The 18,572-nt window shown below is 34.2% G+C and overlaps 2 protein-coding genes across 3 annotated transcripts; one reads left to right on the top strand and one right to left on the bottom strand.

Annotated features, from left to right (window-relative positions):
* Window positions 1-7,972: 7,972 nt before the first annotated feature.
* On the bottom strand, window positions 7,973-13,742 carry LOC128155989 (titin-like). The gene is made up of 2 exons (XM_052817935.1): window positions 13,579-13,742; window positions 7,973-11,419 (listed from the first exon to the last, which is right to left on the bottom strand). The coding sequence occupies exon 2, from the start codon at window positions 11,356-11,358 to the stop codon at window positions 8,356-8,358; it is 3,003 nt and encodes a 1,000-aa protein (XP_052673895.1). The 5' UTR covers window positions 11,359-11,419; window positions 13,579-13,742; the 3' UTR covers window positions 7,973-8,355.
* A 1,066-nt stretch (window positions 13,743-14,808) lies between these two features.
* On the top strand, window positions 14,809-18,388 carry LOC128169894 (uncharacterized). Of its 2 annotated transcripts, none has more exons than XM_052835930.1 (4): window positions 14,809-14,963; window positions 15,654-15,714; window positions 16,732-16,935; window positions 17,816-18,388. In XM_052835930.1, exons 2-4 carry the CDS (start codon window positions 15,686-15,688, stop codon window positions 18,087-18,089), a joined length of 507 nt encoding a protein of 168 aa, XP_052691890.1. In that variant the 5' UTR covers window positions 14,809-14,963; window positions 15,654-15,685; the 3' UTR covers window positions 18,090-18,388. The 2 variants fall into 2 exon arrangements, with proteins under 2 accessions (XP_052691890.1, XP_052691898.1); XM_052835938.1 differs by having other exon boundaries at window positions 14,942-15,039.
* Window positions 18,389-18,572: the final 184 nt, after the last annotated feature.

Genomic DNA, 18,572 nt, shown 5'->3' with positions numbered 1-18,572 from the left:
GATTGGGATCTTAAACGATATATCAAAATTCTCATACATAGTGACTTTGTATTTATCATGTTGAAGTACATCAAAAAGAATTTTAAAAATAGTGTTGCTGAATTATTTCAAGAATAGTGAAATATCAAAATCATTGAAAACGTTATTTTTGTATATTACATGTTTCTGCACTCAAAAACGTATATGCTATACAGAAGCTTCGCCATATACAGTACATGTATACCTTTCTTTAAGATGGTCATATTGGGAGGCGATACAGAGTTACCAACGGTGATCCTTTCTCTCCAAACAGCTTAATTTATCCGCTAAAAATTACTTTCCTATTGAAGTTATAAGCACTGCTTAATTTTCTCACCGATAACAAAAAGTCGTAACTACATATTTCCAAAATAATACATTCAGTGGATGTGCCTTAAGGACTGTGACTGCCAAAGCTCTGGTTAAAGTTTGCATCACTAGGCCTGGGACAAACCAGTCCTTTCTTACAAAATTGGCCTGGTACACTTGAAGAAGGAAAAAACCCTGATTATCATCATCCCCCTTTCCCTGCATTTCAAGTTTTTCTTAGATTCAGGTCGAATGAAATTGCAAATAGCCTAGGTTTCATTCCCATTCATTTTTCTAAGAAAAAATAACATTTTAAAAGAGAAAAAATGTACCACAAGAAAATAAAAACCAAACCAAAAAAATTTGACAGGAAATTTTTTTACTAAAAATCAGATAGTACATCTACATGCGCTTTGATAAGCCTTTATTAAATATAATGTACATGTCAATTCTTTTAAAGTTGACATGTGATATTTAGATACATGTAATTGGAGTTCTTATCCTCACGCACTTTCTTGTTGATTTTAGAGGCTTTCTGGGGGGTTTTTTATTCACAATCCATCATGTATCCATTCATGTATCAAAGAACAAAAAACTTGTACTAGAATGCATGTTATTATTTTAATTAAGAAATATTTTAAGAATTCTTGCACATGATCTTTAGATACCAGGAATTTCATAAGTCAATAGCCAAATATTTCCTTACATGATATGTAAAAGATGAAAGTTTTGACATTAATAATGCATTCGCGATTCTGTAGCTTCATGTAGTTTGGACAAAGTTTGTCCAATCCCTTCATTTACGTGTACTCATGATACATCAGTATCAAAATATTTACTTGAGTTTGGTAAAAGTAAAAAGTAGCATTATTTATCAAAACCAACACAAACATTTGTTATACATTTGAACTTTCTTTGAACTTATTTTCTTTCAAGGCATTGCGAGAATAGCATCTAATGTAATGTATCATAAATAATTTCCTGATCTCATTTTTGATGAACATTTTTCTTTTTAATTCACTGTGTCACAATTTAGTTATCAATCATTTTCACACAAAGCCAAAAGATCCTGCCTCAATCGTTGTCAACATTAGATATTGAACAAACATGTTTATTTTATCCACAAATACCTAAGCCATCTCATTCGCAAATTAATTACTATAAATGTTTACCATAATAAGGTGTTCAACAATTAATTATAACAATAATTATAATGGCATCTGCGTGTTTTGTTTTATTCTGATAAGCATTCAAATATTACATTGTTTGAAACATCTATAAACATGGGTCATGAAGAGTTGAAGTACCGAACGTTGCTCATTTCCATGTAGGCGTTTACATATCAAAAATCTTTTAGCTGTGATTGACCTTGCAAGTGATTTATCCGATTGAATAAGTTTCCTAAGTAATTTGTCTTTAATGTATGCCTCATAAATTTGTCCTGGTATAGAACGTCGTCAGAAAGATGTTTCGTGTATTTCTTGCAAGCAATCAAGAATTATTGCACTGTTGCTGCTCTGAGAAGGCTTCAAGAGTTATCAAAGAAGTACCGAATTTCTTTTGACTCGAAAAACTAAATTGAAGTTTCATTAGCTACAATAACTATCTAAGAATTGTTTAAGAAACAATATACTTACCTCCACATCTTGGTCGAAGGGTGATTCCATCGATACGCGTACCTTTGTTTTATTATCACTCATATCTTAACATTGCAAAAAAAATAAGGTTGCTCTTTGGATGTTCAACTTTAAACGTTGTTCACACGTGCACGTATTTTAGTTGAGATAGACTGTTCACCTTTTAAGAGGGTGAATTGTCGTGGCCATATCTTGGCAATACTGTAAAGGTACATGTACTACATAGGACTGTGTATTCTATTTAGCGCTTTTGGCGAAATGCGACTTCCGCTAAATCAAGTACAGCGCTAAATGCCATGCATATATGTATGAAAAAAAAATCACATTCAGGAAAATGCTAATTTAAATCCACGCCAACTTGTTCAAAAACTAATTTCTGCCAGATATCGTACACGCCAAATATAATACATTTACAGTATGTTTCCCCTTTAGACAAAGAGTCTTGTATAAAGATGTAGGAAAATGTTCAGATATCAAAACTATACTCAATTTTGGGTTTTTTCTTTATCAAATAATAGTTAATGGCAAAAAATACATATCGTGTTTTAAAATAGTTTAAAGCAGATCTGATGAGTAATTAGTTGATCATCAAGGCTCCTTAAGTCAAAATGTTTTAACATGTACAAAATACTGGAACGCACATATAAATTGTGGGAAAATATAAGCACAATACTTCTTTTATAATACACAGAAAACATCGGTCATGAAATTCTTCATACAAATAATATTGAGAAAATAGTTACTAGTATCTGTAATTTAAAGACACCATTCTATGATATTGGGATTACAGTAAAAATAATAAAATATAAACCAGTAGGGGCAACTTTCAATTCAAAATTCATAAAAATAAGTTCTATATGTTTATTTTGTTAGCAGTGCTGTTCTAATATGGTATCTTTTTTTTTCAAAATAAAAAATTGAGATCCCATGTAAAAATAAATGATATTGTGAACTCAGTAAACTAAACTTTAATTGATGCCTTCTGTATTGGGCAACATAACTCTCCAGGGCTTTCCTGTCACCTCGAAGCAAATAATCTTGTATATTGCCCTCGAAATCTTATGCATTGACATATGTAAAGCATTATTACGTGTCTACGACTCCAAGAATGAAAAATTGTCATTGTTATATAAATGAATATTAGATTAATAAATAATGTGAGTTTACAATCAATGACACAAAAATAAAAGTCTTTTATGTTAGTCTTCAAAGATCGAAGGTCTCTAATATACATGGGAAACTGGTGGAATATAAAAGTGCTCGGTCTTTCAATGATATGTGGACTAAAATATTGTTTTTCTGTACTCGCGCGTAGACCACCTCTAAGGCCCAACCTTTATTCTCCCAGCTGATGCATGATACCTCAGATATTAAAAAAAAACTTGTTATAAACTTGAAGTGTATTTACTTAGGTTCCAGTGTTTTTCTGGGAAAACTTTTTATTTCAGAATAAACAATTAAGATCAAATATAAAAATAATGATCTTCTGACGACAGTCAAACAAACTTTATGTGAAAAATTGGAGTCATGATAAGAATTGATTAAAAAATTAGTACAAATTCGATAAAAAGAAATTAAAATATTTTTTTTAAAGTGAGGAAATGTCGTTTACGCAATATCCCCTCACCGAGTCAAGTTGGTATGTAGGAGATTCTCCCAAAATGCATATTCAATGATTGATAGATATAAACATGTATAGCAAATGTAAGCAAAATTGTGTTAACTTTGAAATAATAAGATCTGATTTAGATCATGCTGATGTTGTTTGTTGAAAATGCTTTTTCCGGAAATTGAGAAGGAAAAGATGCAGCTACATACAAATAGCATTTTAATGGGACTTCCTATTCTATATTTACATTCAAAGAATCTTTTTTATATATTTGGTTTACATATAAAATGAATTTTTTATCCAGGTTCAATTAATGGTGTACGGGGATTTACCCCGGATTGCATTCCATGTGTATGGAATACAACCCGGGGTTAATCCCCATACACCCTTGCTTGGACCTGGATAAAAAATTCATTTCCTTTGTAAATCAATTATATATGTTTCCCGTATCCAATCCGCATTAAATGCATTGTGATTCCATTGAATGCATTTTGACGTCACGTTATTTACCTTCGGCTCAAGTCGGATGTACAGGAATATCAACATCCGGTTCATTAGCCAAACAATTCTAATGTTACAAACTTCATAGGAAAGTATTATGCTCATATGTATCGTTGATTCTATGTAAAATGAAAGATAACTCTTTTGGTTCTTGTCAAATACTAAATGAAAATAATGATCCAAAATGCTGGTTTTTTTTAAATATAATTATGTAACATGTAAACGGTGTGACCGTTAGGCCGAGCGCAGATTTTTATGGTTTGAAACGCAGACAGTAGGATCCGGCTACCTACTCAAGTTATAAGCCAAAATTGAACTAAACGTCGCGTGCTCAGTCTACATTATGACGTCATGATTCATAATTAAAACGAAAACGTTGTTCCTCTCGTTCAACCAGACGCTCGGATGTGTCCGTTATATCTCCGACGAGCTCGTCGGAGATATACGGAGACAGCCGAGCGTCTGGTTGAACGAGACTAAAACGTTGTGTCTTCAAAAATAGCCGTAGAAAAGTACTTGATTACGAAAATCTTACATTATATAAGTTGATAAATTTTCTATTTATACTTTATTCAGTGTCTAACATATAAGTTCCTTGAAATGTTAATTTTTTCATCGAATAATTTGATATGACATGCGTAAAACTAGTATTTTCTCCCGATTAAAACGCTGTTGAAACTTATCTGGCTTGCATAGTCATTTAATTTCATTTAGATTACTTTCCAGTGAAAACTTCGAAAGTTTTTAACAAAGTTAATAGACAATAAATAAAGCAATGCCCAACTCATTTGATGAATAAGTTAACTTTGTCGAACAAAATGGCGGCCAATATGGCGGCGCCCATGAGCTGGATTTTTTTTTCAGCCCTTGGTACCTGTGATTCAACTTCTATTTTTAACTGATTTTTATATACACGTTTTACAATTATGCCTTGCCTCACAAGTTGTATCTGTCATGTTTAAAAACAGATCAAAATGAATTGTTTCTGTTGCTGAACTATTTCAACAATAGTGAAAGATCAAAATCATTGAAAACTTTATTTCTGTATATTACATGTTTCTGCACTCTATAATAAGTCCATGTATATCCTTCAGAAAAGCTCCGGCATATAGGCTATACCTTTCTTTAATTATAAGATGGTCATATTGGGAGGCAGTACAAAGTAACCAACGGTGGTTCATACTTTATGGTTGGTAACGCTTCAACTTGTTTCTCCAAACAGCCTCATTTATCCGAAAACAAAACCTACTTTACTATTGAATGATTAGCATTGCTTCTTTTTTTTACCATTAACAAATAATAGTAACTACTTTATTGAATATTGTGGATGTGCCTTTAGGACTATAGCTGCCAAATCTCTGGTAAAGAGTTGCAACACCAAGCCTAGGACAAGCCAGTCCTCTGTTACAAACTTGGCGCGGTACATAAAGTATGAAAAAAAATCATGTTTCAATTTCAGGTTTTTCTTAGATTCAGGTCGAATGAAATTGTAAATAGTGTAGTTTTCATGATCGTTCGCTCTTTTGCAAAACATTTTGACGTTTAGCTTTATTTTGAATATCATCACAATATATTGGTTTTGTTTCCTTTTCTTGGAGAGGGGTCACTTTTTTATTTTTAAGATGTAACATTTTTGTTCAATAAATATCTCATATGATAATGTTTATGCTCGGATATCTATCTCTAATACATTGGGTTATGAGGGTGTTAATTTCCCATTATGTAACCAGCCATCTGTTGACTCTAGCTGTAGAAATTGTCGCCCGGTCAATTGCGGTGAAGCACGCATTTGTCCTATGTTTTGTAACTCAAAATGTGCAAGTATATTATACAAATGATGATTTAATTAAATCTTTTTTTAACTTGTGACCCGTATTTAAATAACGCGTTATGTTTGGCTAGCGTAGACATTTGGTACGATTTAGATTAACCTATCCTTTCATTATTGATTGTTTATCAATAAGTAATCTTTTAATTATGCTCTTATCATCTAAGATTTGAAAGATTCGCAAATGAATTTCATTCATGGGCTTAGAAAACATCTGCACATGCAGATCGATACGTGTAACCTTAAAAATAAATCACTTCTGATAATTTTGTTACTTTTTGAATTTGTATTTTTTTTCCCGAGATTTAAAACAATACTAGAATATGATTCATATACCGGTATTGTAAATGTGAATTAAACGAACTGTTCACCAAAACGCCATTGAACTAAAATGATATATTTTATGAGTGAAAGTAATCACGTGTAATTATTGACTACAGACTATTGAGGTACATATTAACCACATAACCGGTCAATCTTTTAGTGTATAGCTTGAGGATGTTTTAGATTTTAATTTCTAGTTTTTCATGCAAAATACCCCCCGAAAGTAAACAACCGCAGAAAATACCCGTTATAAAGGTAATAAACTTTGAGTTGAATAGGATATTTCTATGAAAGATATGGAAATGATTTGAAATAGGTATGAACAATCAATATCGCCTAGCAGAATGCGTGAAACCTTATGGAAGTCTAGTATCTACTAAATTACCTGGGGCTAGAAATCACATGATGAATTATAATATTCAACAGGTCAAAGTATACCGTTTACAACAGAAAATACGAACGCAAGAAGAAAAACTTAATCTCTGTGTATCCATGATAGCATGTCTGTCTATTGATCTCCTTTTAACATAGGCTTAAAATAAAAATATACAGCTACCATTAAATAGACAATAATAGAGAAACATGTGCTGACTATGTATTAAGACTTCAATTTAATGTAATGACCCCTACCTAGTATGAAAACGAATTCGTACTTCGTGAATATGAACTTTCAATAAATTTAATTAATGTAATTACATACAGTTGCAGTAAAATTATTGACAATTCCTACAATTTAAAGAAATATGACCATTTTTAACATTTCTTGTGTCGCAATTTTTAAACGTCCGTACGTGTAGTCACCTTCATATAAAAAAAAATTAATTTTTTAAGTGAGAAAATGACGTTTACGCAAAATGTCAAGTCAAGTTGGAACGAAGGAGATCCTCCCACAAAGAATATTATTTTATATGGTTAGCAGATGAAAATGTGTCTATGTTAGCTTTGAAATGCTAAGATCTGATTTAGATATTGCTTCTGTTGATTGTTAAAGAATTTTCCCGGAATTTGAGAAGGATGAAAAGATGCAGCTACATACAATAAGTCTTGTTATGAGACTTCATATTCTTTATTTACTTCCAAAGAATATTTTTAGTGAAAACGGAGTTTAACCCTTTATCTAAAATGCTAAGAATAAAGTATTATACTCTCAAGTATACTTGGTTCCATGCAAAATAAAAGATAACTCTTTTGGTCTTCTTCAAATATTGAATATAAATAATCTTTCATTAGCTCTACGAAATTCAATATTTTGTTGTCTATATTATGTTTTATTTATACTTAATTTTAATATCCATGCCATTATTAATTGTTTAATATAAGTTAATCCTTTAATATTGGTAAAGGAACGTGTAGAGAATTTCCAGATTTTTACAAACAAAACTGTAGGGCAATTGTTTGGTTTATCCCCATTTCCTCTAACATGGTATAGGTTTTGCATTTCAGGAGAAATTTGGTTTTGTACTATAAGTATTTTTATTGTTAAGTTTTTGTATACAGTACCGAGTATGCCGTCTGACTTCGGTAACAATTCATGCATTTCATTGCAAATTAAACTCAATTTAATCATATTCATGAATTGTCGCTTTTAAGTATAGCTTATAGCTCATTTTTTTTACCATAGAGGACCGTACAAAGAAGTCCTAATACATTAAACTCATTTTAATTTTTTTTAATGTTATCCACAATTACTGTGTACATAGGATGTTATATAGAACTAGGAATGTAAATAAAACAACCAAATTATATACTTCTGCATTTTATTTTCTTTCGTTTGTTTCTTTTAATTACAATCATTTCAATATAGAAAATTCGTTTGTTATATAAAACTATTTTCCATTTTTTATTTGTATAATTCTTCCATCAAAGTATATAGCAAAATATGTCTGAAATGACTCATCCTTATGTTAATCTTCTTTTCAACACGTGATACACTCGTTTGCGAGGGCATGTGAGCAATCCCAAGCGGATACTAGCAAACCATGTTACGCTATGCTTTTTGTGTATTCCGAATGCAATACACACGGTAAATAAGCACTGAAGTCTATGATTTTAAAACTGTTCACACGCTATAAGCAGTTATCACAAAATAAAAAAAAAACCTATTAATATATCATCCTTTTTTGATAGTGTTAGGACTTCTTCTCTAAAGAAACTCCACTACATCTACTTGGTTTTAAGTTAGAATTTTCTGACTCGTCAGCCAGATACTCCATCTGATCTCTCAAGTTCAATAAATGTGAGTGAATTTCATGCATCTGTCGTCTGGCACTGTTATATGCTACATCCCCAGCATCTCTTGGATGATCCATGGGATAATAATCCGCCCCGAAACTTACTGGTTCCGCCTCACGCTTCTCTAGATCTTTTTCATCTATCCATAATTCTTCATCTGAATCATCGACTTCTTCATCTACTTCATAATCTTCAACATCATCATAATCGTTGTCTGAAAAGTCGTCGTCGTCTTGGAATGTACCTTGCTGCACTGAAGCGTCATACACAATTCCCCGTCCCTGCCGTTTCTGCGAGTATCTTCGTGTGTCGGGGTACGACTTACTAAAGACGACTTCTCCGCTTTCAATCTCATCCTCGTCGTCTGCCTGGTTACTGTCTGAACTCATGTCATCCCTCCAATCATCGCCAGGCTCAGAAATGTCAATGTCGGACTCCGTCCTTGTGACGGACTGGCGCCCAGCCAACGCTCGTCTGCTCTTTAACCTTTCTTCCAAATCAAATGGATCGTATGGAAGTGTTCCCTCTGTTCGCAAAGGTTGGTCCATTACATCATCAAGAAAAGATTCCAAAGGAAGAAGCTTATCAATGGTATCCTCTTCGACGGGAACTTCGAAAAGCTTTTTCAGTGACTGGTCAAGCTTTGATGGTTTTCTGTCTAAAGAGGACGATTTCTTCTTCTTTTGTTCCATTTGAACGGCACCTTTACTTACAACCGGTTCCTCCATTATTTTTTCAATATCAGATTCCTCTGATTTTGCGTAAGATTGAATTACATCACATAAAAGTTCCGACTGTTTGTCTTCTGAGTACGGTTCGTAACTCCTTCGTTTAATTGAAATTGGTACAATACTCTCCTCAAGCACAACTTTATCCGATATTCCATCCGGATCCTCCCGATTTGAGGACGCATTCAATTCACTAATAAGGTTAATTTTCTCTTGTATTCCTTTACTCGTCTGCTTCTTATTTTGACAATACTCCCTGTAGTTAAATTTGTTGCGGGGTGGACTAATTATATTGGTGTTGGACAACGGGACGCTTTCTTCCTTTGAGACTACTTCAGCTAATGTATTTTCATCAGTTTTAGCTGCATTAATTTCGTGATTTGAACTTTTCATGAGATCTATTGAAAATTCGTCAAAATACTCTGGTGGTGGTGGTACTGCCTCGTTAAGAACTATTCCACTACCCTCATTATCGTTTGACATGTTAATATGCGATCCATTCATATTTTCGATAGAGATGCTTTCTACCTCACTTCTATTTTTAGTTATTTCTTTAGTTTCCAGCAGTTGTGATAGTCGTTGACACACGCTATCGTTAAATTCGTCCATTTCTTTACTCTTTCTGTCCTGTGTGTCATCCTCCATCCCGTTCTCCGCGTCTTCCTCTTCCTCTAAAATTTCTAGAGAATTCGGACTCGGTGGAGGTACATCTGTTAAAACTGCTCGGAAAGGAGAAGGCATCATGAGTTGTTTCACAAGCACAGGACCAGGTAACACATTCATGGTAGCTGAGGATTTTCCAGCATGTTCTTTTAAATAATTGCGGAGATTTTCTTCTTCAATCTCCATGGATAAAGTTTTCTCCTTTCTTATAAGGTATCTGGAATCGTCACGTACCACGAGTGAGTCGTCTGTGTCCCTTTGCTTTCGTCTTGCGACAGGCTCGGGTGGTGTTTTCGGCTTGGTAATGGTTGAGTATATTGGCCTTGACGAATCGGGGTCTTTAGGGGGACTACTCTGGGGTTTGGGGAATTCATTTTGACATATATTAGTCAAATCAGATTTTTCAGAACTATTCTGTTTATCATTATCTTTCAGTTCGGTATTTTCTTTATTTGTTTCAATATTTCGTCTTGTTGGAGGCGGGGTTTCAATTTTGAACACTGGGTATGCTCTTCGAACAGAAGGGGAGCCATGCTGAGCAGATGGTTTATTGGTATTTGCTTGGTTTTTTCGAGGGGGTGGTGTTGGGGCACGATCATCTTTTCTTAATAGAACTGGAGAGTTGCAATTTTCACATCTAATTTGAGTCTCTTTATTCTTAAATTCAACTGCATGAGTTGACTCCTCGGGTGGCTTGGTTAATGGTGTATTGAGGTACTCCTTTTTGTTTTCTGATCTTCTCGAAAGACTAGGACTCGAAAGTTTGTTGCTGCCTAGTCTATTTCTACGCGGAGGTAACTCGGGTGCTTCCTCGTTGTGTTTCACTTCTGATGATTCAGATCGTTGAGATTCTGTCAGAAACAATTCTTTGTACCTTGGAGGAGGTGAAGGTGGCACGACTTCGCTTTGTTTTTTCACCCGACGGAGAACAGGGCTCGAAATCTTGTTTGTTTCAGGTTCTACAGCTCGTCTTGATGGCGGTGGAGTCGCGACCTTGAAAACAGGGTGTTGGACCCTTCTGACTGGTGGAGTTGATAATGGCGTCACAAATCCATGACTACCAGAAGAAGAATCGTCCGCCATTTTAATTCCTTTTGCATAGGACGGAGTGTTAACATTTTCATTTCTACACGGTAGGACGGCCTTTAGTTCTGTTATCAGTGGGTCCTCTCTCCTGAAGTTATACAACCCAGTTTCTATTGGAGGTGAAACTGGTTCTTCCGGTCGTTTCTTCCAAACATCTTCCGTCTCCGGCTGCTCCGGATTTTCCTTCGGTTTCTTCTTTGAGGTACAGGTGCCCATATTTTTTCTATGCCTTGATCGTTTCTTTACCGGACGTCTCTTGTCTCCATTTTGGTTGTAGAAGCTGCTGTTGCTACTTGTGCTGGTTCTCCGTTCATAGTACCGCTGGTGGTACCTGCGATTTCTTTTGCTGTTTTTGTTAGTTGGCGGCTTGGTTGAAGCTGAAGCTGATGATAGCGGCGCTTTGGCGAGGACAACAACGTTCATCCGAGGTTACATGTTTGATATTTTCCTCTGTTTTCCCAAACGTTTATTTCCAAGGTCGGACCTGGTAAAATAGATATGATAGATAAACTTAAGATATTTTATGATAGCAATGATTTATCATAAGCAATGATTCCCCAATCTCATACTTTTATAGACTTGTACAAGAATGTTATATTATATCTGTCTTTTCCGAGAAAATTCAATACTATAAATTCCAAATTAAACGCGAAGAATTAATATCCGCGTAAAATCGCGAGAAGCATATCTCGCAGATTTTAAAATCTCGCTATTAATTTTCGGACAAATGTAAACTGTATGGAATTATGCAAAAATTCGGCCTTTGCGATTTTATATTCTCGCGATTTGATGTAAAAGCGTTGAATTGCGGAATTAGGTGCTCGCGTATAATAAGGAATCTACAGTATTGCGATATTTTATGATTTGTAGCTTTTGTAAAGCTGTATTCATAATTAATGTACATGTACATTTGTAACAATGCAAAAATCTATTTTTTGAATATTTCTAAATCCTGTTGATTTAAAAAAGTTATATTGAATTTTCAAGTAAATGTACACTAATATGTATATTATATGTATTTTAAAAGCACACAACTTGTTAAATTTAGAAAACATCATTGAGATGGCGTGCCCCGAACGACAACTGTGTCTACAGATAGTATACAGAGATAAAATGCCCCGCGAAACGAGAAACGAGCTAAAACTCTACATGTATTTATCATTTAGGAAATCTGCTTTGTGTCTATGCCAACACCAATCTGAAGCTACCGTAGAAAATATGTATTGACGCAATCCGAAAACTGTTATCTCACGTTTAAGATTAAAAATATATCATTTTAGCCCGATAAATCGCTTTCAATCTGCATTAGGTTTTAAAGATCCAAAATCAGTTTTTGTGTTAGTTTGTAAACTTACATATTAAATCAAAACACCTGTTACCAGGGAATTTGCATTTAACATAAATTTGTATATCATTATCTAATAAAACATTTTTCGAAATAATCCTGAGTAGTTATAATAACTCACAGTCATTATTGCCCAAGAGGGGTAGCTGATAGCTGAAGTATAAGATCTTTGGGGGGGGGGGGGTTGTAGGGTGTACTTATAATTTCACTGCATCTCGCCATAGTAATAGTACAAAGGTTATCATTACGGTGGAGGGTAAAGCACATGATGTTTATAAAACATGTTCTTATTATATGTATAGAACGCCTTGTTATTATAGGTATCATCGCGGCGAAAGGTCGTGAAACCTTTGGTATAACAGGTAATTAATAAATCACGCAGGGTGATGCGATCCAACTGTACAAGTGGAATGTCTCTACATCGTCTGATATCAAAATGGGAGTTGGTTCCATTAAGATTTACAATAAGTCTGGCATAATCAGGAATCCATCGTTAGCGATTAGTGTGGGGCCATCTGGCCTTTTGTTTATTACATATAAATCGGTGAACCACCACGAGAGTTGGACGTAATTAACAACATCCAACGCTGAGAAAGTTTCATTTCAAAGACGTTATTTGTTTTTGTTGGAATGGTTCAAAACATGGACGCATCGTCTGTAAATTCAACAATTAAGGCCAGAGGAGAAGAAATTAAAACAAAAATTTAAACAATTTTTTGGAAGTAGTTTCTATTTCACATGCAACTTCTAACATTTGCATCAGAGAGAATACATGTACATGAAATTCTCGCGCACTGAGACATAAACATCTTTAGATCAAAGAAGCAGATATGGCCTTGATAGCAGATTTTCTTTGTTGCGTAACGTTGGTTGTTTTCGACTGTAGAAACATATTCTAGATATCTAAACGCCAAGTTTCTTTTTAAAAAAGTATTTTGAGCTCGTGGTGCTGTTAACAATTAATATATCCTTCAATTTCTTTGCGTGGTAAACTTCCAGTACCATTTACGTCCGAAATGAAAGGTTTTCACAAAGTTACATATTTCTTGCTCTGTCATACTTTTCTATGTCATCAGAATGACTTTAATTGGGATGTTCGCGTTTATCTTCTTAAAATCGCGATTACTGAATCGCAGACGTCCGAATAAAAACATATCTTCGACATGACGCCTGCAAGGATCGGACATGAATGGCAAATAAGGAATGCACGACAATATCACAAGTAAAAACATCAACCATGAACGACTATCTCAAAAATCCATCCAAACAAAAAAAACACAGATATCAAAGATACTCACCATTCTGAACTAATCCAAACAAGATCAAGGCTTTGTGTCTCTAGTCTATAAACCAAGAAGAAAATCAACCCCCAAAAACAAATCGCTCCTCGAACCTCAGTTTCTCCTGCTCCGAGCAGTAGCACCCTCAAGACGTACGGCTATTTTTAGCTCCAGCATAAGATGGGTCATATTTTGTGCAGAATTATTTTGTATATACTAAACACTCCTAGCAGTGCTCTGATAGGGAAACACTGCTAATAAATCGGAATTGATATTAACTTGTGTTTTATCGTAGTTCGTTGATGCCAAGTGCTGTTCCAAAAGCCTGCAGTCGATCACTTGTCTTTAATCTCTTAACTTTTTGCACACTTTTCGAATTGATTTGAGTATGAAAAGTTAAAATCTAAGAGGCTGAATGAATCAATAAAATAAACCGCATATTTTGGAAACGGATCTTTGTCACAAGAAATAAAACTACTGCATGATGAATCGTATAATTATATAAATCTATCAATATCATAAACTATAATTCCTATATGGATTAAAGAATTTTCCACTCAGAACCGTCCTTATTTATTATTAAAATTTAACTTCTTATAATTAGGTATGGGTTTTTTATGCCTTTAATTGTTTTGTTTGATGCTTAGTATGTACACTGCTTCACCTGTTTACTCAAGAGCTGTAACTTAGTTATACGTGTTGCATTTTTCCTGTAATTGTTTACCATTTACACAAACAGTTATAACCACTCCTATTTTCGTTTACTATGGAATATATTTTAAATGAGTGTAGAATATTCACAGAGCAAAAATCTTAATGCGCATGCGCATCATTTCTACTCATTCTGATGATATTCTTATCATTGCATCTAGGGAAACAACAGGCTAGAGACATGATTCACAGTACAAGTAGCGATATTTTTGACACCTCTCTTAACAAGATATTTGTACACGATTTATCGTTTTCATTGATATCGAATATATCTAATTTCTTAGAAAAAAATCAGATAATTATTATAAATAAAACATTCTCAATTTTTTGTTGTTGGTACATGTTAATATTTCAGTTTTTAAGATTATTTTAGCATTTCTGCAATGAGAAATTCAAAAACTTTTGTCTCATCAATTCAATGTATCCGATAAGATATTTGCCAGGATTTGATCTATATCCGTCAGTGTCCATCCGATGCCATTCCTGGAACAAACCTAGAAACCTGAGTCATACGGTTACTAAAAATAGATTCTCGCAATAAACAAAGAATAAGTCAGCGCAGCCTCCTTGATGACGCGGTCTTTCCAGAATCTGTAGCGGAATTGTACTGCACCCTCGGCGAGATCGGTATAAATACACGACGGGAGGCTACGACCTGACAGAAAACTACTTAGTTGTGTAATAATAATAAGGTAAGATTTATTATCCAGATATTGATACAGGATACTTAGGTCGTACAGGGGAAAACTCGGAGTTTTATAGCGAGCTGTGAGTGTTGTTAATTTTGATAATTGCGATCATGCAACCATTTGATTTTTATACGGATCATAAATGTTTTATCAGATTTTTCCCAATTTCTGTACGTCGTTTTCATGTTTCTTTTTATCTAAAAACAGATATCTCAAGAAATTATCAGAATCCTCTACTTTTATACATTCTTGGGAATGAAGCTTTCGCAGTAATACAAAACTTTTTTGATAAACATCCTTGAAAATACCGACAAAACAAGAGGAGAGGGGTTCATTGTGAAAATGATTATTTTCATTGATACTCTAAAAGCTGGTTAAAGAGTGAATCAAATATAAAGACATGTACGTGACTCTATAATCATTTAGAATATTTTCCATAATTAAAGTCCTATTTTGGTTCACTGTAATTTAGAAGCTACCGGATAAATACTTCAATTACATAAGCAGTTACATCTTAAAATAAATTGATTTCTATCATTCGCCTAGCGTTTACATGGAATATTTCATGTTTTCTTTGAAAGAGTTCACGTATTTGAAGCACTAGATTAAAAACGCATCCCTGTAAGAAGATCTCAGCGAGAGCTAGGTTTCTAAGAGTTGTCTGGGTTTTTCATTATACGTCATTGGTTTCAGCTCAAAGCCAACATTCCAGACTCTGAACAAACATGGCGATGATGAGAAGAGGAAAGATTCCGTAAGTCATGCTCTTTTCTGTCCACCTAAATTCTAAAGCAGTAGTCTCCATATATCTAAGAAACAACAAATCTTGTTTGTTTTGGGTTTTTAGAAAATTTAGTAATCATAATTTGGGCGTGGTTTATCCTATAACTACGGGATAAGAAGCCTGTGTTTTAATAAATACACTTCCTCTTCCTCGATGTATTAGATGTGTCAGTAATACAACACATGTTAGCAACATGCTTATCCAACGTGAGCATATTGCTGGCAAGCGTGTGTTCAGATACGAGGAAGCTACTATCAGTAGCTACATCCCAAACAAAAACACGTGTCTCGTCTTAGGCGCGGCATGGGGATCAGAGAACACATTGTTATCAATTCTAGTTGTCAGGAAGAAGGGTTGGCAGAATGATAGTAACAGCCATTTTCCATTTCTTCGAGAATGCTACTACTCTGTGTTAGTTCTTTCATGATACACAGGAGGAATGTGATAATGGTGAATTTTACGATCAGATGAACGCTTCGTGAATTTAAAAATGATAGTGTAGACATAATTAGATTCATCACACCATTGATCTAAGTTTCTTGATGTTATCTCTTAAAACTATAAAAGTGTCTTTGTTATACTGTCCCTATTTCCAAAACATTCCTTTCGAAAGTAAAGTTTCTTGAGCACAAATTGTAATGATTAATCCTCAACAATAAAGAAATGGAGGTTACTTTCCAGATAAGCTAGCTGTACTGTTTCTGTCGTTATGTATATATAATTTAATTTAAAAAATACTTTTCGAGATTTTAGACAAGGCATATTAATTGTTCCCCAAAAATTAAGGATTTAGTGCTCGACTCTTACCGGGAATAAGGATCGATTGTATACTCTTTGTATGCACATTAAATATTGAATTACTGACAAATTGTGAAGGCGATCGTCAACTTAAACGTTATATAGATCAAGACTGAACAATCCAGTCTGTGTTCTAACGATTAAGTTCTTCTCCAACTTTATCTATAATACAGATAATTTTTTTTTCAGAAAAGAAGTCCAATTCATCTTTGACAAATACGCCCACCAGAACGTGCGAAGTTTGAAGAAACCCGATGCCATCAACCTCCTGAAAAACGAGTTCAATCTGAACGATGCCGAGGCGACGTGTATGTTCGACACATTTGATAAAGACCAGAACGAGATCATGAGTATATGGGAGTTCCAGCAGTTCTACGAGACCGTCGGGAATGGGTATGTCACAGAATGTCTAATTACCTGAAAACAGAGCATGACCTGAATCGGGTTCCAAAATATACTTTATATATACGTGCACGAATAAAATTCTGAATGCGTCGTGTTAAATTTGAAATCTAGTTAATTGAATTAATTTGATGTGTATATACCTCGCGATTCACAAATAGAAATTATGATTTGCTGTGTAAATTAAAGAGACGTTTGTTTGTGGTGATTCCAAGATATATTTATAGTTACACACATATAGTTCTTGAGAGTGACTTATACTAATCAACGTATTACAGTTTCCTTTTGTTGTTTGCATTTTATTCTAATAACGTTGTTTCACATTTGGTTGTTATCTAGAAATTTCACTAATATGTTGTGTTTTTTCTTCTTTTCTTGCAGAGAGGGGTGAGTGTGTTGCAATTATTTCAGTCAAACTCCCTGATAACATTACTAGGGCGCGTTTCTGATAAAAAAAAGAAAAATCTCAATATAATCTCTGTTTGAGCTAGAATAATCAACTGCTTAGCTCCATCTTTCTAAGAAAAAATGCCTTTTTTCACCAGTTTACAAAAATATGTTAGAAAAATTATCAAAAAGCTATCAGGGAGTTTTCAAGTGCGATGTTAACATTGGGTTCTAGAGGGTTGTGTGTGTCATTATTCCACGAAGAGATAGAAGCTAAATATACACATGTAGGTATAGAATATATCGACCCGCCACCGGCACAGAGGCTAGTATGTACATTGTCATTGTTGTAAACAAGAGCATCATTTGTATTTGTAAACGTATGTAAAATTTACGAATTTATAATGAATGAGTTATGACCAATTGATCTCTTGTATCTTATTTTAAGGTGATTTTCATGGGTATTATATTTGTTCTTTTACAGTGCTGCAGAAATGTTAAACAAATTCCACGAGCTAGATGCAGATCGCAGTGGGAAACTCGATCAACAAGAAGCTAAAGAGGGACTCGAACTCATGACCACTGCCACTGGGCGAAAGTTAGATCCGCGCGAAATCGAATTTTTCCTAAAAACCGCCTCTGATGAGGAGGGATTCATTGACATTGGAAAATTCGTCAGTTTATTCAAACGCCTGAAGGTATACGACAGCCCAGCGCCCCCAAAGAACGCCAAGTGCCACGTGCTCGGGAGTGATTGAAAAATAAAAATGATTTTGACCAATTGAGTTTCAAACATTTACACATAATTTAATGAAATGATGATCATTTGCGGACTTTTTTTCTTGTTTGTTTTTGTTTCTTCTTAAAACCTTTTTATCATTCGTTGTTTGATTGATACTTTTGTATAAATCTGCTTTTTAATGTTATCTTTATTGAAACTAAGTACACGATAAATCGTATTAATTTCCTTAAGGAATATGTCTACAATTTTGTGTTGTTGAACTTTTGCACTTTTTTACCATGACAAAAAAATGAAAATAAAATGTTGTGAACAGATTTTTGTTAAGTGAAGAAGGATAACTCGTATTACTAATAGTTTGCATGGATCGTAAATTAATAACAAATTGATGCATTTTGTTACCACTTGTATTATTTTCCGTTAACGTTAACACCAATAGCACAACACTATAAAAATATGCCTCTGGATTACAAAGAGTACGACTCTTGGTAAATTTCAATCC

Source organism: Crassostrea angulata, chromosome 1, assembly GCF_025612915.1.
Source record: "Crassostrea angulata isolate pt1a10 chromosome 1, ASM2561291v2, whole genome shotgun sequence".
Taxonomy (NCBI): Eukaryota; Metazoa; Mollusca; class Bivalvia; order Ostreida; family Ostreidae; genus Magallana; species Magallana angulata.
This window is presented reverse-complemented; position numbering and strand designations above follow the sequence as displayed.